Source organism: Fukomys damarensis, unplaced genomic scaffold (assembly GCF_012274545.1).
Source record: "Fukomys damarensis isolate Sample0158 unplaced genomic scaffold, DMR_v1.0_HiC HiC_scaffold_36, whole genome shotgun sequence".
NCBI classification, from domain to species: domain Eukaryota; kingdom Metazoa; phylum Chordata; class Mammalia; order Rodentia; family Bathyergidae; genus Fukomys; species Fukomys damarensis.
Window position 1 is genome coordinate 23,087,811 of NW_022900948.1, and position 24,648 is coordinate 23,112,458.

General features: G+C 32.7%; 1 protein-coding gene across 6 annotated transcripts in view; it reads left to right on the forward strand.

Moving 5' to 3' along the window:
- Tmem38b (transmembrane protein 38B) overlaps positions 1 to 24,648 on the forward strand; it is a 50,607-nt gene that overhangs the window by 16,660 nt on the left and 9,299 nt on the right. For 4 of the 6 annotated variants that reach the window (XM_010619700.3, XM_010619694.3, XM_019206840.2 and 1 more), the window contains 4 exons: positions 5,119 to 5,275; positions 15,159 to 15,343; positions 16,437 to 16,524; positions 22,284 to 22,401. In XM_010619700.3, coding sequence (XP_010618002.1) covers positions 5,169 to 5,275; positions 15,159 to 15,343; positions 16,437 to 16,524; positions 22,284 to 22,401 — 498 coding nt within the window. In that variant the 5' untranslated portion in view covers positions 5,119 to 5,168. Of the gene's footprint in view, positions 1 to 483; positions 633 to 3,459; positions 3,506 to 5,118; positions 5,276 to 15,158; positions 15,344 to 16,436; positions 16,525 to 22,283; positions 22,402 to 24,648 lie in introns of those variants that run through there. The other 2 variants (XM_010619696.3, XM_010619695.3) reach the window with 2 other exon arrangements.

Genomic DNA, 24,648 nt, shown 5'->3' on the forward strand with positions numbered 1-24,648 from the left:
TTTTTTTTTTTTTTTGTACCGGAGATCAAACTTGGGACCTTGTGCTTGTGAGGCAGGTGGCAGAACCACTGAACTAAATCCCGAGCCCCTATAGTCCACATTCTTAAACATTCTATATTCCCTTTCAATTTGAGGTTCAATCTCAGGGCTTAGTGAGGCATTGTTTATTTTTCAGCTAGTGCTCACTGACCAAAGGAAAGAATTGGAGATTATACTCATTGTGCTGACCAGCACAGTAATTAATTGCCACTGTATGGGACAATATTAAACAATGTCTACACACATTTAATAATTTTATCTATCTATATTGTACATATATATTAGAGACAGTATTACTATATCTTACATAAGAGGTGGTCTGTAAAGACAGCATGACCATATATCATCAAAATATCTCTTGAAAATTCTTAGGGTTAAGGGAAATTGCTACAATTATATTTTACATCCTGTCTTTAAAATTTTCATAACTAATTTTTCTTCCAGATTGGAACAAGTCACCATCTCTTGAGTAAATCACCAGATACATATCATTAGACCTTGACAGCATTGCATTCGACAGGATGTGTATACCATAGAAAATGCATATCTGCCTACTCACATTCACTCCTTGGCGTGTTTTATTTTGTGGAATGGTGGGTTGTCCTATTTAAATTTTTCTTTCCTTTTTTTTTCTTGAGCACATATAAATGAATTCTTATATCAAATAAAAGTTTGTTAATTTTGCTTTTCTGAATGTACATGTGAATTTGTGTGCTTTTTTTCACATAGTTGGGTCCTTGTCTACTAAGAAAGAACAATTAACAGTTTGGTTTGTTGTGTATTCATGTGGACTTTATGCATTACCACATGTGATCTTCTTTTTTCCATGTTAATTTATGTAAAGCTATGTTCTTTAAAAGGTGTGCTACATTCTTCAGCTTGGATGTGACATTTGTTAAAAATTTGTACAATTAATAGATACATATTTATATTTGTACAATTAAGAAAATAAATATGTACAATTCAAACATTATTATATAATTAAATAAATTCAAAGCTCTCTCGACCATTTTCCTTAACCTTAGGCATCTCCTGAGATTTAATAATAGTAAACAGTTTATCGTTATTATAAATCTCTTTTTTTTTTGCATTTCTTATATACCCTGAAGACATGTATAGGGTTTGGGTTTCCTTCCATAAATGATCCCGTGTTATAGTATTGTTCAATATGATTGTGTTTGTTTTTACCCAACAGTAAATCTTGGAGATCTTCCCATGTTGCACTGATCTGAAAGTAGTTTAATTGTCCTTTTGGGAATGGTTATTTAGATGTTTTCATACCATTGTAAAGAATACTGCTTTAATATTGTATGAGGTTTGTTGGCTACATGAGTTAATTTTAAATTTAAGATTTTGATACTACCTACATGGCTTTACTTGTTTACTGTAGATTGAGTTTGTTTATATTCTCTTAAAAGCATATGAATTTCTTCACACCTTCCTCAATTTATTAATAGTAATTCCCCAACTGAATATTTATGAAATAACATCTAGCTTTATTTATTTTTATTACTAATGTTGAGGACTTTGTTTTCTTTGGTATGTTTATTAGCCATTTATAGTTATTTTGTGACTTGCTCATTTTCCTTTTTGTTATCTTTTTGTATTGCTGGCATTTGCTTTTTGTAGGTTTGAAAACATTTATCCAGTCTTTTGTTACATGAAGGGTCTTAAATTTTGATGTACTGTATCATATTTATAAACCCTTTCCTTCATGGCTTTATTCAGATTAAGTACTTTTTTCTGTATCTAGATGGCTATTAAAAAATCAGGAAAGTTGAATTTTTGTCAAATGATCTTTTAATTTTTATATAAAGGGGTGATCATAATACTTTGTTAATATAACAAATGATACAATGAATTTCTAAATACTGAACCTTCTTTTAGTTATTTGGATAGAATCAATTTAGCTACCATTTATTATCTTTTGGAAAACTGGTTTCAATTATTCCCATTGTGTTTTTGCATTATACTTATGAATCAGAATTCACTGTCTCTTTCCTTTCCTCCCTCCCTCCCTCCATCTCCTCCCTTCCTATCCTCCTTCGTCTTTTATTCTTTGTTTCTCTCTTTTGTTTACAGTTTCTGAGGCTGGCATTATGTTCTTTCATAGGAAGATTTTTCTCCTTTACTATCTTTATCACTTTGTTTCTGGGACAAAATACTGGACACCCAGGACTTAAAGAAGAAAAGGTTTATTTTGATTTATGGTTTTTAGAGGATTCAATCCATAGTCACCTGGCTCCTAGGCAGGAAGGACATGGTGGAAGGGTCTGGCTAAGGAATGCTACTCAGATCATGGTGGTTAAGAAGTAGAGAAGGGAGGAACTGGTGAAGGACATATACCCTCCAGGTCATATCCCTAATGATTCACCTCTTCTGAACGGGCTCCATCCTAACAACACATTGAGCTAAAAACTTATTAGTGGATTAATACACTTACAAATGTCATATCCACATGATCTAGTTGCCTTCCACACACATTTAGAATTCCGGGAGACATTTTACACATAACCCTAACATTTGTTATACTTTCCAATGGTTATAAACATAAGAATGAGCAATCAAGAAATAGTAAAAGCTTTTCATTAATTTATCTAAGTCTAGTACCTTTGTTAAGGTAGGTCTTTGTCCTGAAGTTTTTTTTTCTATAGTTATGTGCATGTACAGGTTTCTAGCTTTTATTAAGGGAACTTGCCAACTTAATAGTTTTTTAGAAAGTTGTCCATTTCAACACATCTTTATATTTATTAGATTAAAATACATTTTCCTGTAGTTTTTTAAAAAACCTTATTAAATGGAATTATTTCATTTCTTTGTGCCTACTTTAATTTTTGTTTAATTAGTTTCTACTTTTATAAATTGCTTCTGTTTCTCTGGCCAGCCTTATTTTTATTTGTACCCCCCATAGATTTCAAATTCACAGAAAAGTTCTAGAATAAATGGTTAAGGAACTCCTATATATATATATACCTTATATATATATATATATACCTTACTCAGATTCACCACCTGTTGGTTTTGCCCTATTTACTATTCTGTCTGAATTTTTAAATTTATGTGTATTATTTCTTAGAGCCACTTTGAATGTGAGTTTGGGCATTTTAGCCAGTTGTAATTACTTCAGTCCGTATACGCTAAGAACCACAATAAAATCAGAAACTTTAACTGTGACATATAATACTCTTATCTAACCCACAGTCGATAGATTTTGTCAGTTGTCTAACAAGGTCCTTTATCATTATTTCCTTCTTACTCCAGGATATAACATGCATTACATTCAGCTGTCTTTTTTTTGTGTGTGTGTGTGAGGGGGCATGCTGGGGACTTTGGACTTTTTTGTTTGGCTAGTCACATTTGTGATTTTTGTTATGTTGTAACTCTGTATGACTTGGGTTCACAAAATAAATTTTTGGGGACTAAATAGCTAATGCCTCTTCATTTACTATGGCCTCCAGAATTTTAGGTAAGCCATCTACTACTAAGCTACATCTCTGGCTCCTAGTTGTCTTTTTAATGCTAACATTTCATAAGCTTCTTTTTTTCCCCATTTCTGAGGATTGAACCCAACCAAGGCCTTTGTACTGACCTATGTAGTTCAGTCCTTTTTATATTTAGACAGAGTCTGGCTAAGTTGCTTACCTTGATTTGAACTTGGGAACCTCCTGCATCAGCCTCCCAGAATACTGTGGTTACAGTAATATGCCACCAGGCCTAGAATTTTTTGTTTCTTGACCTTGACATTTTATATTTTTTCCCCTTTAGAACAGCACTCAATTTAGGTTTGTTTGATTAGACTCGTTCAGGTGTATATTTTGGTAGAAATATCGCAGAAATGATGATGTGTTTTCAGTTCATCATATCTGGAATCTTCTGATGTTGTTTACAGTGATATCTACAAGGTTTATCCACTTTAAGTTATTGTTGCCTTCTGTCACTAATAATTTGTTAGAATTCATTTGCAGTGGTATAAACACCTGTTCCTCTTCAACCTTTTACCTTTGGGTTTGTTACTTATTTCTAGACTGTCATGTTGAAAGCTTAGTTTATTTACTCTGGCAACTTTTATATTTTCCAAAATGTTTAATTAAGTTTGTGAACTTTTCCAAATATATTACTTTTACATATTGTCTGGGAGTACTTACAGTAAGACCTGCAATGAAAAGAGACAGTAAATGGACAGATTGTTTATAAATCATCTAGTACTAGGAAACCATCAAGAAAAACCTGAACAGAGTATTTTTTAAAGTTTATTGGTACAATTTAGATATACATAATGATCACATTCATCATAGAGAATTTGTTCTTGTACATGATATATCTTGATTATTTTTTCCCATTCCGTTATCCTCCCTTCAACCCCTCTTCCCCACCTTTTTTACAAAAGCTTTGTTTACATTTTTCTTTCTTTTCTCATTTTTTCCTTTTCCCTTCTGTCCTTTCCCCTGCCCCTCTTCCTAGATCCCTTTCCCATTTGAACATTTTCTTCTATTTCACAAATATGTATTATACATTTTGGTTCTCATTTACACTTGTAGTTTCTCACACTAGAGAAACAATGTGATATTTATGTATGTGTGTCTGATTTATTTCACTTGAGTAGGGTCTCAAGGTACACCTATTTAGCTATAAATGTCTTAAGATTATCTTTCTTTATGTCCAAGCAGTACCCCACTGTGTAAAAAAACCCATGTCTTGTTTATCCATTCATTGCTGAACAGAGTATTTTAAAGATACCCAAAATCAACCATTAAGAAAATTTTTCTAGTCTATTTAAATAACAAGACATAAATTTTATTGATCCCAGTTGACACACATGTGAACCAATTGTTTAAAACTGTTAATTTATGAAGTTTATTTATTCATTTACTTATTTACTTTTGTGGTAATGAGGATTGAGCCCAGGGCTTTCAGTCTGAGCTGTCACCAGCCCCCACCCCCCTTTTTTTTGAGACTGGGTCTTGCTAGGTTCAGACTTATAGTCTTCTAAAAAGTTTGTTTCTTCAATGCCATGGGTACTTGGGGCTTGCATGATAAATATATAACCATCCGGACTGTATTTTTACTTTACCATTTCAGGAGCAGCAGCAGTAGCACGAAAGAATCCTGTTTCCAGTTGGTTCACTGCCATGCTCCACTGCTTTGGCGGGGGAATTTTATCCTGTGTACTGCTTGCAGAGCCTCCATTGAAGTTTCTTACAAACCATACTAATGTTTTACTGGCCTCTTCAATCTGGTAAGCTACCAGTATGGGGAACTGTGAGATATTTTTAAAAAATGTTTAGAAAATTGTTAGTAAAATGGAATTTTTTTCTTCAAAAATATTTTATGTTTTAAGTGTAAAATATATCTCTTTCATGCCTTTCTCATCTTCTTTCTCCTAGGGGCAATTATTGTTACCATTGTCGTATGTATCTTTAGTGCAAACATTTCAAACATGAAGCGCATTCACATATTTGGTCCTGAAAATTTTTTTTTTGAGCCTATCTCATACAGAGTTACAGTGTAATAAAAATCATGAATGTGACTAACCAAACAAAAAGTCCAAGTAATTGTGGCTCATGTTCTTATCATACTATTTGTTGGATTATTTAGAGCCTTATGAGAGCTTTGAATATTAATTTTTTAGTTTTGAAATGAAGAGAAAATGTGACAAGCAATTACTTTGGATTCATGCAAATCCAAACTCAGATGTCTTTAAAAAGATAGATGGATTGAGTTGAAAAAATGTTTAATACACATCATTGTGCCTTTTTTTATTGAAAGCAAAAAAAAAGTGCTTCTATAACAACATTTAATAGCATTTTGAAAAAGTTTTTTATGGATGTAGATGCTGAAGGTATATAAAAGGTAAGATATCCAGACTCTGATACTTTCTGTTACTTCCACCTCTATTATTGTAGTATTAACTACCACTTCTTGCTTGGATAATTTCACTAACTTCTGAAGTGGTCTAGCTGCTCTTTTCATTATTCTTCTGAGTCTGTTCTTTACGAAGCAAATGAAGCAATTATTTTAAAATAAGTTAGAATGTGTCACTCTATTCCTGATAGTTTATCTTATTATGAACAAAGTCCTCTTACAATGATCTATAAAATCCTACAAAATCTTTCCTGTACTGTTTTTGATGTAATGAGTTAACATTCTATTCCTTCTTACTCCATTCTAATCACATGAACTTTGCTGTTTCTTGGCATATAATACATTATTTAACCTCAGTGTCTTTGCCTTTTTCTTCCTATAATGTTCTTTCATCAGAGAGTTCATATTTTCTTTTGTCTGAGAGGCCTTCCCTTATCACATGATTTTTCTCTTTTTTTTCTTCTTGGAGTTATTACTACCTGACATACTTTCTGTTGATTTTTTTTTTATGTTGGTTTGTCTTACTCATCTAGAATAACTGCTTATCAGAGCAGAGACTTTGTTTTGTTATCTGTGCCCAAGTACTGTTATAGATTCATTGAATGCAATACTCAAGAAATGGGTCCCTATATACTGTATAGGGGATTTCTGAATTTGAGTAGCAAGGACTGTAGATCACAATTAGTTGATCACTTAAATGAAATAAAATTGTATACCTATAAATGTGTGCTTTCTTGGCTTAAGCTAAAAGGTATGTTAAATGGAAAATTTTAAATGCATTTTAATACAATGAATTAATAAGAAAGTGTTTATTTGTTAACTTCAGATCTTTTACTCCCATTTTACATAAGAGAAGATTGAAGCCTAAAGAGTTGGCAGGGTCTAAATTTCAACTCAGGCATTTAGATTATGAACTCCAGATGAGTTTTCTCTCTTGAATATTTGGCTTTATTAAAATTTCAACTAAGTTTGGTGTGGTGGTGCATGTCTGTAATCCCAGCACTTGGAGGGCCAAAGCAGGAGGGTTGTCATGAGTTCAAGGCCAGCCTGGGTTCCATAGTGAATTAGAGACAAGCCTGGACCACATAGCAAGATCCTATTTCACCTCCCCACTAAATTTCAACTAATACTGAGTGATATGAAAATATTTTTAAAATATGTGTAAAATATAAAGAAGTCTGATATATATCACTTCTTGGCCTTTTGGCTAAGATTGAGTGAAGAATTCTGATATAATAAAATCTTATATATGGTATTTAGATCAAGAAAAAAATTGCCACTTAAAAATCTTTTTATCATAAACTGAACATTTAGAAAACAGCAAGAGTCAAATATGTGGCCTAATGAATTCAGAGTACCTTCTTTAAACCATTACCCAAGTCACCATAGAAGTCTTGTTTCCTAATTTCAACCCCTTTCCTACCTTAAATAACCATTATAATAGCACACTGTTACTCTGGTTTTTGTGGAAATCAATTCTTTCCATATTTTTACAATTTTATCACCCAGTACTCATCCATAGAGGTTAATAGTTTAGTCATTTCTAGGTCCAGATTGGCTGTGAGGCTCTTTTTTATAATATGAGCACCAATTTACTTTTATTGCCTATAACAGTTAATTGGGAATTGCAAAATGATGATTATATAATTCTTTATTTTCTTTTTGTCAATTAGAATATTATCATAAATAGGTATTTTTGAATATTTGGCAAACCATATCAAAAAGGTAGAATAAATGCTTACTTTCCTTTACTTACAAGTTTTCATACTAATGAACTGGTCCTTTGTCATCCTCCAAAGGTGAGCAGTTTTTTAAAGACAATGCTTAATTAAGAGCTCATAGATTTAAGCATATTTTATGGATTTCAATATAGTACATTTCATTATCAAAGCTCCAATTATCTCATCTTTGGCCATTAGGAGCCTCTTTAAAATTTTGCTCCTGAGATTTTGGATTAGCTTCCTTGTCAGGTGTTGCAAGATTCATCTTATACTTTTCTTCTGGAGCCACTCATTTCTCTTAAGAAACATAGTTTCTTGTAGCAAGAAATGATATTTCAAAACCACAACCTTAGCATTAGACATATTCATTTTCCTGAGTTCATCATTGTTTCTTGGCTATTTCAATGAACAGTGGTAGGATAAATAAAGATAAAATAACTCATGAGTTTATATTTCTAATTCAAATTCAGGAGTGTAGAGCTTTTATTTAAATTATCTCTATTATGTACGTATCTCCTTTCTTCCATACTAAGAATTTTGGTTTTTCAAGGGATGGGTTGTAATAGAATTAGAATATTCTGACATAACTTATTTTATTCTGTATCATATACACTGTAGTCTTATGAATACTAAGAAAAATTCTTAGAGCCTGGTAAATACTTAAACTGCCACTGATGTGATTATTGAAAGGAATGTTTTTGGATATAGACATTTCACTTTCTTACCATTTCAAAAATAAATAGACTGTTCTACTCTGTCATAATTATATAGGCATCACAGATTGTACTTGTCTTTTCTTAGTCTTCATTTAGACTTATTTTCTCAGCTAACTTTATACTCTATGCTTCTTACCAGTTCTTATATGTGCAGCTCCATTAATTTTGGTTGTCTGAAGCTTATTCTCTAGTAAATTTATCAGAAACAGTAGTCCTTCAGTTCTCACAAATAATAAAGTTTCTTTCCTATGTAAAAACCATTTTTATTGGGTAGAAAACCACTGGCTCACACTTTGTATTTTATGTATTTTAAATATACTAGAGGTGATTGAAAGATACAGTGAATGTTTCAATAGAAAAACTTACTACAATGAAAGACATATTGCCAATAATAATAGAATAAGTGTATTCAAACCCAGGAAGAGTGTATTGAGTTTTTTTGAGGGAATTAATGGCTGTTTAATTTACTGTAATTTTAAAATTTGAGTAATCACTGTATTTTATGATTACTCTTGGCCAATTAAGTGTTTATGGCAATTTCTCTCAAATAAAAACATTACAGTATATTTTCATTCACTGGATCTTCTGTCATGTGATTTCTGGCTCTTCTGCAAAGTCAAAAGAACCGTGAAAGATAATGCTTTGAATCATTTCAGACATCGAGGCAGTCTTGACAGCACATCTAAAGATACAAAAGAGGACTTCCCGAACTTCTTCAGAAAGTGGCAAGAATGATGGGATAATTGTATTCAAAGTGAGGTGGAGTGTTTTTTTGGGGGGGATTAGGGGCAGTGTGTCTTTTAGCATAATAAATTAAAAAATTAAACATTTTCTGTATTTTTATCATACTGCATATTACTCTATTTTTTTATTTAAAGCTTTTAGTGAAAAAATTTGATATTTTAATTTTCTTTGCATTTTGGGTCACATCCTGTTTTGTTTTCTTTCCAGATGCCTGAGTTTTTTTTTAAATTAGAGCCTGGTAATTTTTTTTTTAATCGAACTCGGGTCCTTGTACTTTCGAGGCAGGCAATGGAACCACTGAGCTAAATCTGTGGCCCTAGAGCCTAGTAATTTAAATAAAGTATGTCTTGGTTAATCATTCTACAGCAGTATTCTCAGGTATATGATGTGTCCTTTTTAGTACATAGGAATCTTTTTCTATTGGGAAAGTTATTTTAGTATTTGTACTCTTTCCTGAGTTTATTTTTCTTTAGGAACTCATATTATTAGCATATTGGCTCTTCTTTGCCTTTCTTCAGTGAAATTTTTTTTAAATTGTCTTTTTTAAAAAATATTTTTCCTTTTCAGTTTCTTTGGAGGCACTATTTATTTCTCTTTCTGTTTTCTGGCTTGGTCTTCATATCTGAAATTACTTTTCCTTTCATTTCTTATTCTTTCCTGAGTATTATATTTTTAATTTTTAGTTTCCTAATTCTGATGTTTTTTGTGCTTTTATGTCTTAATACTACTTTCTTACTATCTTTAGCTTATTTTGAAATAGTGAGTTACAGTTTAGATGTTTTGTGGGTACATTTTCCTGGGTACAGTGTGTATAAAGATTTACTCTGCATTTTTTATTGTAATATGTTAATATGAGATTTGACTGATAATTTCTTTTGCTCATTTTTTTATGAAAGTTTTATATGAAGGTGAAATCTTCATTGTTTTTATGTAGTGTTCAAAAGATGATGACATGCTACCTGAGATTTCTAGGTCTCTTTTCCCCTAGTTTGGATAGGATCTTCCCTTTCTTCTGCTGTCCTACATTGTTCAGCTTTGATTCTATTCCAGCAGTTTCTGCTCATTGTGGGCTTTGTTCTGGAGGAGAGCCTTGGTAGTTTTTAAAACTTACAGGAACTAAAATGCTTTAAACTTTTCAGACCTTCTCATCACAAACCCTTTGTCCTATATGATTTTAAAGATGCCAGAAACGCTCAGGTTTCAATTCTTTTATTTGTGTTTTCTTAAAAATTGGCCTTCTAGTGAATACTACCTATTAGCTATTCTAGTGTTTTGGATTTTTTTTTTTTTTTTTGTATTGGGGCTTAAACGCAGGTTCTCATGCACGTTAGGCAAGCTCTCTAGCACTGAGCTATTATTGCAGCCTTATTACTTTGTTCTTAAGCCCCCTTGTTGTTTCTTCCTGCCAGGTTGTGCTTCTTGAATGTTTGTGATGTGTCTCTATCCACTTGTGTTTTGGGTTTTGAGGGGGATATCTTGTCACATAGTTTTGTTGTAAGTATTGTGCATGAATGTTTGTTTTTCTGTTTTTATGTGGTGATTTGAAAGATTAAGATGTATATACAGCCACTACCATCTTCCCAGGAATCTTCCATTAGTTTTGGACACTTGTTTTTTGTTCAACCTCTGTTCCTTTAATTCTTATTGTGTGTGTGTGGCTGTAATTTATGAATTTTCATCATGGTGTAACAGAATTAATATGTCATAGTTTATTCATTTCTCTATTAACATAGTTACTTCTAGTTTTTCCTTGTCAAATGATATTTCTAAGAAACTTTGTATATATTTTCTGGTATACATCAGCAGGATTTCTATTGGCATATGCTTAGGAGTAGATTTATTGAATTATGGGGAAAGTGGTTCTTAAACTGTGTTATTTAGATAGTGCTAAATCATTACCAGGAGTAGTTATACTAATTTACACCCCCACTGCATTATACCCAATCTAAGACCTGGACTTCACCAGTACTGTACATACACTCATACTTTTCTTCTGTCCTATCTCTTATTTCCCGCAGATAACCTCCATCCTAAGGTTTGTATTTATCTTATCTCCTAGAAAAATTGCTATCACATATATGACTAAACAATAGATTTTTAGTTTTATTTGTTTTGGACCCTGTTAATTTTTGTGTGCTGGAGATTGCACCTAGGACCTTGTACATAGCAGTGAGCAACACCCTCAGCCCTGTTGGCCTTATTTTAAAATGGAAAATTATATCATCTGTTGTTTACTGCGACTTATTTTAACTTGACATTGTGTTACTAAGATTCTTCTCTCTTTTTGTATGTAGCTATTCATTCCTTCTCTATTACTGTGTAACCTATTGTATTGCTATTTGTAGTCTATTGATAAGCATTTTTATTTGTTCTGGTTGTTTTGCTAGGCACTGTAAGACAACAACATTAACAATCACTTATGTAGCATTTACTGTCCTACACACTTTTCTAAGTGCTTTGTATCTGTTATCCACTTAAACTTCTCATGACCCTGTGTGGCACTATTTATCCTTAACAGATAATGGAACCAAGGTGTGGATAGGTTAACCTGCCCAAGGTATCATAGACACAATATTGAATAGTTTGAGCTAAGTTTCAGAGCTAGGGTATCTAGTCCTTTAGTTTGTGGCTGTACAGTATATTCCTTTCGACTCTGGAAATAGCATTGTCCTCACAGTGAAAAAAAAATGATGCTGGCCTAAAGACATAGTGTACTATTTTCTTTTTAAAGTTTTAATATTTACAATGAGTTTATAATACTTGTTTCATTTGAATTTTATTTGAGCATTAAAATGATGTTTGGTAGGTACTTTACCTGCTTGCAGGAAAGAAAGATCATCTTTAGCAGAATAGCCTTATAGTGCTCACACCTGTCGGTTAGCACCATCTACTGGCAAAGAGAAACAGTAACTTGGTTATGTTGTAACGAATTTATTGCTTGGAAGACAGTGCACACTTTCATAGGATTTTTTTGAAAAGCTGTTTCTGGGAGAAATGAATATTTTATAATTTTTGTGTATTGGCTTTTATGTCCCATTATGATTTCCTTAAACTTTCAAGTATAACTTACTCTATATTGTATATTTATATAACTGAGATTACATATAGGTGAGAAAAAACAAGAAGAGTTATAGTTTTATTCTGTCCTTTTTTTTCCCAAAGCATATGTGTAAAATTGTTAATTTGTTAGAGTAATAATAACAAGAGCAAAGCTGTCAGATCAACATGAATTGTATTTAGTTTATTGTTCTGTTTTGGCTTAAGTAATGTGTAATGTCTTTGATAGAGGAATGAAATTGATAGTAGAGTGAAAAAAGTTCTTGGTGGCTAATCCTGGTGTGTTAGTCTTACCCCGTCACTGGAACAAAATATCCATCATCCACAGCTTAATTTGGGCCAGGGTTTAGGGGATTCATGCTGTGGACAGCTGCCTCCAATGCAGAAATGTTGTGATACAAGGGCATGGCAGAAGAAAGCTGCTCACTTTGTGGAAACCAGGAAGCAAAAAGAGAAGGAACTGGGAGGGAAATGTACACTCCACAGCCACATCCCAGTGACACATCTCTTCCAACAAGCCCCCACCTTTTAACAGCACATTTAGCTATGAATTCATCGATGGATCGATCCTCTGATGTTTACAGTGCATCCATGATCCAATTGCCTTCCAAAACCCTACCTCTGAACACATAAGACTTCCGGGGGATCGTCTAGCTCTAAACCATAACACCTGGAAAATTCCTCTCTGCTCAGCTCTTGGTATTAATCTAAATTTGACTTTCATCTTAAACTGGTTTAGCTTTCACCTGCTGGTGACCTAGGATCTTGCCTGTGTCCTATTTTTAGATTGATTTCTGTTGTCATCTTTTCTCTCTCTGTTAACTTAATCCGTGTGACTTAAAAATGTGTAAATAATCCATTATTGTCTTCTCATTCTATTTCTTCTCTTCTTCCTGGTATACTTTCTTTAGGCACTTTACAAGTTAAAGGTGTCTTACATATTACAAATTTAATTAAAAGTAAAATTTCAGTCTTTTGAGAAGGAGGGATATGGTGATTACTTAATTAGTGTTGGTTGAGTGATTCATTAAGGGAATTTAAAAAATTATGTTATGGAATAGGAGTGGTGGTTTACAGAGCCATAGGACTGTTTACTTGTAAGTCTGTGAGCACAGCAAGTAGTTGTTCTTTTGCTCTGTGCTGGCTATTTAGCACAAAATGAAAATAATTTTTGTTTAATGTTAGCTTATGTGTGTATACTTCAGAACTACTTGATTAAGTAAAGACTTGCTAATTCAGAAATAGTGATAATTATAAATTTTGGTCCATATGTTCCAATATGTAGTTCAATGTAAAATGTCCAAGATTGTTGTTGTATATTCTAAGTTTTTAACTCCTGTTTAAGATAGGCTTAGTGTTGGGAATAAAAATGGGGTAGTTTGTAATGTTTGTTTTTTGTTGTTCCTTTGAGTATTTTACTTTTGGGCATTAATTACTGCTAAAGTGGAACCAAATCTTCCTTTCTTTTTCTAATCTAATGGAGATACCAAAATATATTTACTTTATTAAAATATATGAAAAATTATTTGTATATATACTCTTTTTTCCTATTAACTGTTTTTTTGAAATTTATATTTTTGAAATTTTATATTTAAGGAGAGTAGTATGCAGAGACTTACAAAATACATGAACATGTAACATTTTAAAATAATATCATTTTCAAAAATCATTTTATTACTCAGATAATTCATTCCTTTTTATCAAACTATTATCAACTGATTCTTTGATTTATTTTATATTTTGGCTCTAGATTGTTTGCTAATAAATGATATAATTCAGAGCTACTTTTCATCATGATAACTTTTAGGTTAGGGGACAATAAGATGAATGATTTTTGTCATGTAAGGTCTTATTCTAATTTATATGAACATTGTAGCCTTTGTTTTATATTATAAAGAAAATATATAAAAAGCTGTTCTGAGGCATAGAAACCAATTGTATTAGTTGTACAGACCCAGTATTAATCTGAGCAGAGATGATTAAATAAAACAGTACCTCCAAAGCCATGGGTGTGGTATAATATTTTAGTGTGACTTTGGAGACTAGAAAGGAATTAGTAACTAAAGGTGAAGAAAAAATGGTGATTAAGACTCTGAAGCAGTATTTTGGCAAATATTTCATTTTCTATGAATACATTTGAAATTTCTGACTTTATGAATCATACTTTGCAGAAAAATTAATAACTGCCTTTAAAAGAGATATGACACTTCCTTCACACAGTGTATTCCATATCAGCTCATTAGAAAGAATGTACGTTCTGTTTTAAGCACAAAATTTTTACCACAGTATTTTAGGAATGGAGAAAAAAAGCAGTGTGTTTTCTCATAGATGCTACTGGTTATAGTTGAACAGATGCTTAAAACAAATGAAGTAAATTTTTTAAAAGTTCACCAGAGAAGTTGTGAACTATTGTTAAACTAACAACATAATTTAATTGGTTAAAATTAAGCTTACTTAATTAAAGAACTAGCTTTATATTTTTTAAATTATGTGAAAATATGTTTCTATACCATAAATCTGCTTTTCTTGTGAACTGTCAGCTATCTTTGTGTGGATTGGAATTTATATTCTGCTCAAAGGGATTCAGGTAAAGATGCTAGTGGAAGTTGAATGCAGTTCTTGCTGTCAAAGGCCCTGTTCTCCAATCATTTTCCTGGAAGACAAAGAAACTGTTGATGATTATACATTTGCTTTATTTTGTTAGATTCAGCACTTAGCTTCTAGAATATTATAGGCAGAATTTAGGAACTGACGAATACTTTATACATTTGTAGAGTAGTCAGATGTCCAACATTTACCTTCCCCTCTGATCATGACATTTTGGAACATTATGTATATTTTTCATGTGATTAAAAGAAAAGGCTTCCTGCCTATTTGTGCTTTATTTGAACTCAACATTTCAAGTTTATAATTTCATTTGTTTGGTTATGCTATATTGTTAGTAACTTACACATTAAATCTTTTATTTCATTTCTTCTGATTCTACTTGCATATTAAAATATATAAATTTTAATTTCAGGTATATTATATTTTTTTGCCCATGTGACCTAGTTTCCCAGGCCTATTCATTCCTTCCTGTTCAATTCTTGGCTGCTGGAATGAAGGAAGTGACCAGAACTTGGAAAATAGTAGGCGGAGTCACGCATGCTAATAGCTATTACAAAAATGGCTGGATAATCATGATAGCTATTGGTTGGGCCCGAGGTAATATTAGCAATATGTGTTCATAAGTATTCTGTTACTGGTGTTCCATGACTGCTGAATAGTGGGAATTGCATGCATTAATCATAGCAGTGTTTTGGAAGGGCGAACCTTGTTTTTGACTCAAGGTTAATTCAAAGCTAGTACTTTTCACTAGTCATCACCTATTATATTTTATATGACTGCTTTTTTGTTTTTGTTTTTGTTTCTTCTTCTTTTTTTTTTTTTTTTTTTTTTTTTTTTTCTTTTTTTTTTTTTTTTTTTTTTTGGTACCAGGGCTCAAACTTGGAATCTTGTGCTTGTGAGGCAGGCGGCGGCACCACTGAGCTAAATCTATGGCTCTTGTTTTTGTTTCTTGACATAGCATGTCTGTATGTTGTTCAGGCTAGCTTTGAATTTATGGTTATTCTCCTGCCTCAGCCTCCCAAGTACTGGGATTACGGGCATGCACTACCACACCAGCTTGAAACTCACTGCCTTATTATATAAAATTTTTCTGATTGATTTCATCAGGAGCCCCTGAAGCAGAGAGATTATTTACCATAAATAAGTGTGTATAGGAAATTATGTGATTCATGAAAAAAAAAATTCCTCTTTTTGTGTGTGTTTTTTTTCCTCCACAAATTATTGAAAATAGTAAACAAGGTTGATTATGGATTCATGTTCACATTGTGTCAATTGCTTTTGCTGTTCTTTTATATATAGTAATTGAACAAATTCCTCTAACTTCTTATTATGTATGCACCTAAAACTAATCATATGAGAAAAAGAAATGATAAAGCCAAGAAATTTTTTTTTCTGATCAGAAACAAAACGCTGAGCCATACTCTTGGTGCTTTAGGCCCCAATTTTACCTGAATTACAGTGCTCAGTTCCCATGCCAGTGAAAAGATAGAGTTACAATTGTTTCAGTGTCCTAATACAGAGCAACATTTTTTTTCCCTTCTTCTCAAAAACTCTATTTTGGCACTTCTCTTGAGTGTTAAACCAAGCGGTAGAATTCTGACTCCCTTGACATATTTTCTTTATTTTTTATTATTCTGCTTTCTATTTTTTAAAGCCAGTTGGTTAAATAGTCCTTTTTTCTTATTTTCAGGCGCAGGTGGTGCCATTGTGACGAAATTTGAGCAGTTGGTAAAAGGAGATTGGAAACCAGGAGGTGATGAATGGCTGAAGATGTCTTAGTACGTTGGTTTATATTATACTGAGATCTGGATATTTATCCTTAGATTTTTACTAAATTTCTTTAAAGAACATTTTGGGGACTCTAAATGTGAGTGAAATATAGCTAAAAATGGTAATGACAGTAGGAGAATCAGAAAATTTTATTTTTTCCAAGAATTTGTTCTCCCAAATGAAGTTATGAATAAGTACTGATTCTCTTCTCTGTGGGTTTCTCCCCTTAGAAAACCAAAATAAACCTCTGTGTCATCATAGAATTGTGAGAGGGTTATCTATGGCACGAGAAAGAACTATTTCTCTGGATGGAAATGAATTAATTACAAGCTCTTGGCATTTTCATTAATGTCTACAAAGTCATCCACATTTCAGATTTTACATAGATCTAGTAGTAAAGTGACAAATTTATGGGAAAAAATCAATTTAACACCCTGTAAATTGCTTGAAAAATGACAGTTGAGCTTAATTCCCTGTAAAAACAAGAAAAATATTAAGAAAATAATCTACTGTATACTTGTATAGTGAAAAATACATATTGAATCTGTTTAAGAGGACTTATGTTTTCTAAACAAATAGTCCTAACATTAAGTAAGTTTTATAGATATATATCTGATGAACCTTAAAGTTAAATAAATATAGTTACTTAGGTCTTTAAAAAATTCCTCTGAACAATATGGTTTTCAGTATAGAGGCCTTGTATGTCTTTTAAATTTATTTCTAAGTATTATATATTTTTGACACTTGCAAATAAAGTTTTAACAGATTTACCTTTTGATTGTTATTAATATATAAGAATACAGTAGGTTTATATATTAACCTTATTGTTCTAGTAGTTTTATAGATTTTAAAAATATTTATATCATTTGTAAAAATATGTGTTTTTTTAAACATTATTTCCTCTCTCCCTACTTTTGCCTTCTTGCAGTGGTCAGTACTAGTGAGACATTACTGAACAGAAATGAGAGTAGACACATTGCCCCTGTTGCAGTGATGACAGGATCTCCTCCTTTTTATTTATTTTTTGGGTACCGGGTATCAAACTTGGGTTCTTGTGCTTGCGAGGAAGGCGGCGGAACCACTGAGCTAAATCACCAGCCCCTTCCTCCTTTTTAAAGTCTGAATAGTAGTATCACATTTTGTGTGTGTGTGTGTGTGTGTCATAGGCTTTTTATGCATTTGTTGACAATTTGTTTCTATATCTTGGCTATTGTGAAAACTGCAGCAGTGAACTTGGGAGTGCAGATGTCTTTACAAAGTGGTGATTTAATTTTTTTCGCATATATAATCAGAAATTTATCACCAGGTTCCATAATAGTTTTATTTTTAATTTTTTTTTTGGTACTAGGTATTGAGCTTGGGCCCTTGCGCTTGTGAGGCAGGTGACAGAACCACTGAGCCAAATCCCCAGCCCTTTTTTAATTTTTTAGGATTTTATATGCTGTTTTCCATATTTTGCTGTACCAACCCACATTCCCACAGTATCTAAGGGTTTTCTTTTCTCCACGTTTTTGTCAACACTTATTGTCTCATTTCATTTTGATAATAGCTACCCCAGTGGATATACATTAGAATCTCATAGTAGTTCTTATTTGCATTTTTCATTTTGTATACCTTTTGGCAATTTTTATGTCTTTGGAGAAATTTCTATTCAATTCCTTTGTTTTATTTTAAAATCAGGTGTGTGTTTTCTTGGTATTAAATTGTTGGTATTAATTCTTGGTATTAAATCTTGTTTTGTTTTGTTTTTTTGAGACAGCGTCTCACTATGTAGTTGAGACTGACCTGGAACTCACTATATAGCCTAGGCTGGTCTTAAACTCTTAGCGATCCTCCTGCCTCAGCCTCCCGAGTGGTGGGATCATAGGCATGTGCCACCACGCCTGGCAGGTATTAAATCTTTTTAATTTTGAGTATTAGCTCTTTATGAGATACATGGTTTACAAATATTTTCCCAATCTGTAGATTGCCCTTTCATTTTAGTGATTGTTTCCTTTGCTAAAGCTTTTTTGATTTTTTTTTTTTTTTTGCTTTTGTAATACAGTTTCATACTTTTCTTTGGAAATCTAGTTTCCCCACCACCATTTTTTGAAGAGACTGTGTGTCTTCTTGGTGTTCTTACTGAAAGTTAGTTGAATGTATATGTTTGGATTTATTTCTGGAGTCTGTCTTCTGTTGCGCTGGTCTATGCGTAGGTTTTTAAAAAAATTTTAATTTTTTAAATATATTTTTTATTTCACATTGTCCATTATATCATTAGGATCTTACTTACTAGTATAGTTTATTCACACCAGAGAAACTATTTGGTATTTACACATGTGTGACTTAAATAGGAAGAAAGGCACTAAAGGTGTAGGGAAAGTGGGAAGGGTAGGGGAAAGCTAATAAGGGAAAAGAAAAAAATAGTGAGAAAATGAAAAAATGGAAATGAAGTGTTTATAAATGGGGAGGGGAGGAGGGGGTGAAGGGAGGGCACGGACAAGGGGGGAAATGAGAACCAAGACCTGTCATGTAAAGCTACAAGATCCCAATAATGAATGTAACTGTACTGTACCTAAAATGTACCAATAAACTCAATGAGAAAAAAAATGTATATGTTAAAAATAAATATATTTTTTATTGGTACATTTTAGGTATACAGTATAGATACATTCATCACTGGGGTCTTGTACCTTTGCATGATGTATCTTGATTCTTATTTTTTCTCCATTCTCCTAGCCTCCTTTCACCCCCTCCACCCTTCCCTATTTGCAAAGACTTTGTTTCCATGTTTTTCCTTTTCTCTTTATTTTTTCTTTTCCCTTCTTACCTTTCCCCTACTCCTCCCACTTCCTTTGCATATGTTTTTATTCCAGTAACGTATTGATTTTATTGTTGCTTAATATTTAGTATATATCTTCCACTTCCTTGGTTGTATTTGTTCTTAGTATTTATTCATTTAAATTTTATTGTAATAGAATTGTTTTCATTTCTTTTCAGATTGTTCATTCTGGCTATTCCATTTTTGAAAGTACAGTATCTAGTTTCACCAGAAACAAAGTCAAACCTTCCTCCCCACAGTATCTCTTCTGTAGTGTTTCCCATCTCTTCCTTTTGCCTCTCCTCATTCCCCAAAAAGTGTAATGTGGATATGTATGCATTATGAAAAATTTGGAAAATATTAATATTAAAAAATTATGATCCATTGCTTACTGGCAACTACTATTAATGTGTCAGTAAATTTCTCTCTAGTTCTCTTTTCTTTATAACTGTATATTTTTTATAGTAAGTGAAATAGATTGAATAATGGTCCCAATCCCTGATACTTCTAAGTGTTACCTTATATAGAAAGTCTTTGCAGATTTGCAAGTGTTTTGAGGTAAAGAGATTATCCTGGATTGGAGGATTATCCCGCAGGTGGGAGCCTCATTCATTTGTGTGTATCTTTATAAAAGATAGGCAGAGGTAGGCTTTACCCCACATAGTAGAGCAGGCAGTGTGGTGATGAGGGAGCTAAAGAGTGCCTGCAGTCACCAGAAGTTGGAAAAGACAGAATCTGGAAGGAATATGGCCCTGCTTACACCTAGGTTTGACTGAATGATTTTCACTTCTAATCTGTAATAACATGTTACAGCGGTCACTGGAAACTAATGCAGATTTTGGTACCAGAGTGTGTAGTACTGCTGTAACAAATATCCAAACTATGGAATTGGCTTTGGAATTTGATTATGGATAGAGGCTAGAGGAATTTTGAAGCGCATGATCAGAAAGGCCTACGTAGCCATAAACAGGCTGTTGGTAGAAACATGGATGTTAGAGGTACTTCTGGTGAAGGTGAGAAGGAAGAGAGAAGCGTATTAGAGAAAGCTTACATAGTCTCAGAGGACATATAGATTTCATCCATACACTGTTGTAGAAATATACATTTACGGTACTGGTGAGATTCTCAGAAGGAAATTAGAAACATGACATTGGACACCTCACGCTGCAGTGGTCACTGTTTTATTTGAGCCAGGTGAATGCACTTCATTCTGTGAAGTGTCTTGAGGCTGGCGATGATGGTAATATTTACACTGAGGGTCTTTAAAGACTTAATTCCAAATAAAACCATGGAATATGAGACTTTGAAGTCTTGTTTGAAAAGGTATTTTGTTGCCAAATATGTTTGCATATTTGCATTATTATAGAAGCATATTCACTTAAACATTTTTTATTAGTACATGTTTGAAGTATGTGTACAATTATCATAGAGAATAGTACATGTACTTAACATACTTAGTTCTTTTTATTTCTCTTTCCTTCCCCTCACCCTCCCTCCATCTCTAGATCCTCTTCTCATTTGCAGAAGATCTATCTCCCTGTTTCCTATTGTCTATCCTTCATTTTGTTTTTAAATTTATACTTTGGTTCTCCTATGAGAGAAGTTTTATAATATTTAAACTCATGTTACTGACTTATTTCACTTAACATTATGGTTTTAAGGTGCATCCATTTTCCTACAAATGACTCAAGTTTATCTTTATGGCAGAGTAGTATTCCATTGTGTATAAATAACCACATTTTCTTTATACATTTATTTGTTGATGGATATGTAGCCTGCTTCCAAGCTTTAGCTGTTATGAGTTGTGCTGCTATAAACATGGGTACACATTATGCAGCTATCACTGGTGTGATGTTCTTTAATTCTTTTGGGAAAATACTTAGTAAGGGAATAGCTAAGTTGAATGGAATTTCAGTTTTTAGTTTTTGCAAGAATCTCCATTTTGATTTCCATAGGGTTGTACCTATTTATACTCCCACTAACCATGTAGAAGGACATTTTTTCCCTGAAATCTCCCTGGCATTTATTACCATTTGATTTCTTGAAGATAGACATTGTTTTTGGAATAGTCTCAGTTTTATTTTAATTTACATTTCTTTGATGACAAAGATGTTAAGTGTCCTTTCATGTATTTGTACTTCTGAGAGATGTCTGTTCTTGCCCATTTTTTTTTATTGGCTTTTATGTTTGAGAGTTCTCATGTTTTGAGTTCTTTGTATATTTTGGATATAAATCTTCGCTCAGAGGAGTAGCTGGAAAATATTTTTTCCCTTTCTGTGCGTTGTCTCTGTTGGTTGTTTCCTTTGCTGTGCAGAAACTTTTTGATTTGATATAATCCCATTTGTTAATTTTGTTGTTATTTCTTGTGCAGTTGGGGCTCTTCCTATGTTTTCAAAAACTTCCTATTTTATTATCTAGCAGATTAAGTGTTTCTGTTTTAATATTCATATCTTTGATACATTTTTATTTTATTTTGCTACATGGCGATAGATAATATGAGTCTAGAATCAGTTTTCTGTATGTATGTAACCAGTTTTCCCAGCACCATGTTAAAGAGGCTGTCTTTCCTCTAGTGTGTTTTTGACTCCTTTAAAGATCAGATGACTTAATGTACCTGGAGATTTTTCTTCATCTTCTCTCCTTTTCCCCTGATTTACATGTTTGTTTTTATGTAGGTACCATGCTGTTTCTATTACCATCGTTTTATAATATAACATGAAATTCAGGATTGTGATGCTTCTTCATTTTATCAGAGAGTCACAGAATATATGAACATTCTAAAATATCTAATACTTTTTGCAGTAAAGAAAGGCATTTAACTTTGTAAAATTCAGCATGTTTAAAACTTTATAAGTATATTTATAAAGCTAATTTTTTGTGTTAATGCCAATTAGTAGTTCACTACTACAGAGTTCTCTGAGTTTTAGATAGGTCATATTTATTACTCAAAATATGTTTTATTTTCAGCCCTTCCAAATTAACCCTGCTGGGGTCAGTTATCTTCACGTTCCAGCACACCAAGCATTTGGCAATATCGAAGCATAATCTTATGTTTTTTTATACTGCCTTTCTTGTGACCACAAAGGTAAGAGTTCCAAATATCTTTAAATTAGTATTACAAATCCTGTATAATCTTTCTACTTTGATAGAATCGTAAATACTGAGCAAGTAACCAGAGCATTTATTTTGTATTAAAAATGTTATTAAGAATGGAAAAAGATGAATTTTGAAGAGTTTATTTAGCACATAACATAACTTTCTGAAACATAGCTTTCTGTAGTTCTGCATCTGTTTTATGTTGAGACTAACAGAAAACATTTGCAGATAGCCTGTTATCATTATTGGAAGCTAAAAAATAATGGAAATAATTAAGGCTTATTAGTGACTGCAAAAGCAGTGTTGCTATATTTGCAAAATGAAGCACAGAAGATGTTTTCTGAGTTCCTTTAAGCTCTAAGATTTTAAGATTGTCCCTAATGGGACATATTTATAGTCATTCTCTTTGTGAAGATGGGAGGTAGTATGGTATCAAATTAAGCGTTTAGAGTTAGGCAATGTTGGGTTCAAATTCTAGTTTTGTTACTTATTCCTTGAGTATGTAAGTCAATTAATGTCTCTGTATCAGGCACCTATTTCTGGGACAAAATATCTGACATATGCAGTTTAAAAGAAGAAGGGCTTAGTTTCTCTCTCGTCTTTGGAGAGTTCCGTCCATGATTGGTGGCTCCCAGGCAGAAACATAGTGGAAGGGCATAGCAGAAGAAAACTGCTAACCTTATAACAGCAGGGAATAGAGTGAGCAAGGGAGAACCAGAGAGGAAGGAGCCAGGGATCAGATTTATTCTCCAAGGTCATACCCTCATCTCTAACTCAAACACACCAGAAATGTGCTTTACTAATCTTCTAGGCCTCTTTCAAACTGATCAAATTGGCAATCAGTATTAGCCACCATATTCTAAATCCCAGCTTCTTCATCTTCACTGAATGATTGGTGAGAAAATTGGAGATGATGTATGTCATTCTGTTACTATGTCTGATATGTTTTGAGTTTTATTTATAGGTATGTCATGAGGCTAATTCTGATTTTTTTTTACCATTATTAAGTATTGCTTCCTATTCATAAGTAGATAGTTGATTTTAAAATCAGATTATCATTTAAACATAGAGAAATTTCATGGCTACCTCTATTTCAGACCAGATATTTTTGGCCAAAAACTTACCTATAGGACTTGTAAAAGGAAAACAGTACATAAATTTATATCTTAGAACAAAGTCACTAGAGAGATCATTTATGTTTCAGGGGTCTTTGCAGTGGGGCTGGTCTGTGGCTGTAATGTACTTCAAATATGTAAGGCAAAAATCTCTTCACTTCATTCAGTTTTGAGCTGTATGTAATTTTTTTCTAATAGTTTTATTGAGATATATTTTACATACCATATGATTTACTTGCTTAAAATCTAAGTTGAATGGATTTTAATATGTTTGCAGAGTTGTGCAGTTATTACCACAGTCAGTATTAGATCATTTTTATTACCCTAACAAAAAACTTCATACCCATTAGGCAATAACTTCGCATTTTCCTCAACACCCCCAACTATAAACCATTTTATTTTCCTATTGATGGACATTTTGGTTGTTTGTCCTTTGGCTAGTATGCATAATGAGCTATGAATACTCGTGAACAAATTTTTGAATAGGCATGTGCTTTATTTCTCTTGGCTATATCATCTAGGAATAGAATTGTTAAGTCATTTGGTAAGTATATATTTAACTTTTTAAGGAACCGACAGGTTGTATTCCAAAGTGGAATCATTTGCATTCCCAACAGCAGTGTATGAGAGTTCCAATTTTACACGTGTTAATTGTCTTTTTTTATTATAGCCATCTTAATGGTGGTAAGTGATGTCTCATTGTGGCATTGATTTCCATTTCCCTGATAATTAATGATGTTGGACATCTTTTCATGTGTTTGTTGGTCCCTTGTATATCTTCTTCAGACATTCACCTCTCCAGGACATTTGCCCACTTTTAATTGTATTGTCTTTTTAATGTTGAGTTGTAAAAATTTTTCATCTATAGTACTCTGAATTTAGATTCTTACAGTTTGAATCTTACGTGCTCCCCAGTGGCCATGTATTGAAGGATTAGTCACCAGCCCTTGGTGCTGGTAAGTGTGGTAGTGCAACCTTTAGAAGACAGAACCTAGTAGAAGGAATTTAGGTCATTGGGTGTGTGCCTTTGAAGAGGTATTGAGATCCTGATCCCTCCCTCTTTCTTTTTGCTTTCTGGCCATCAAGAAGTAAAAGACCTTTTTTTTTTTTTTTTTTTTTTC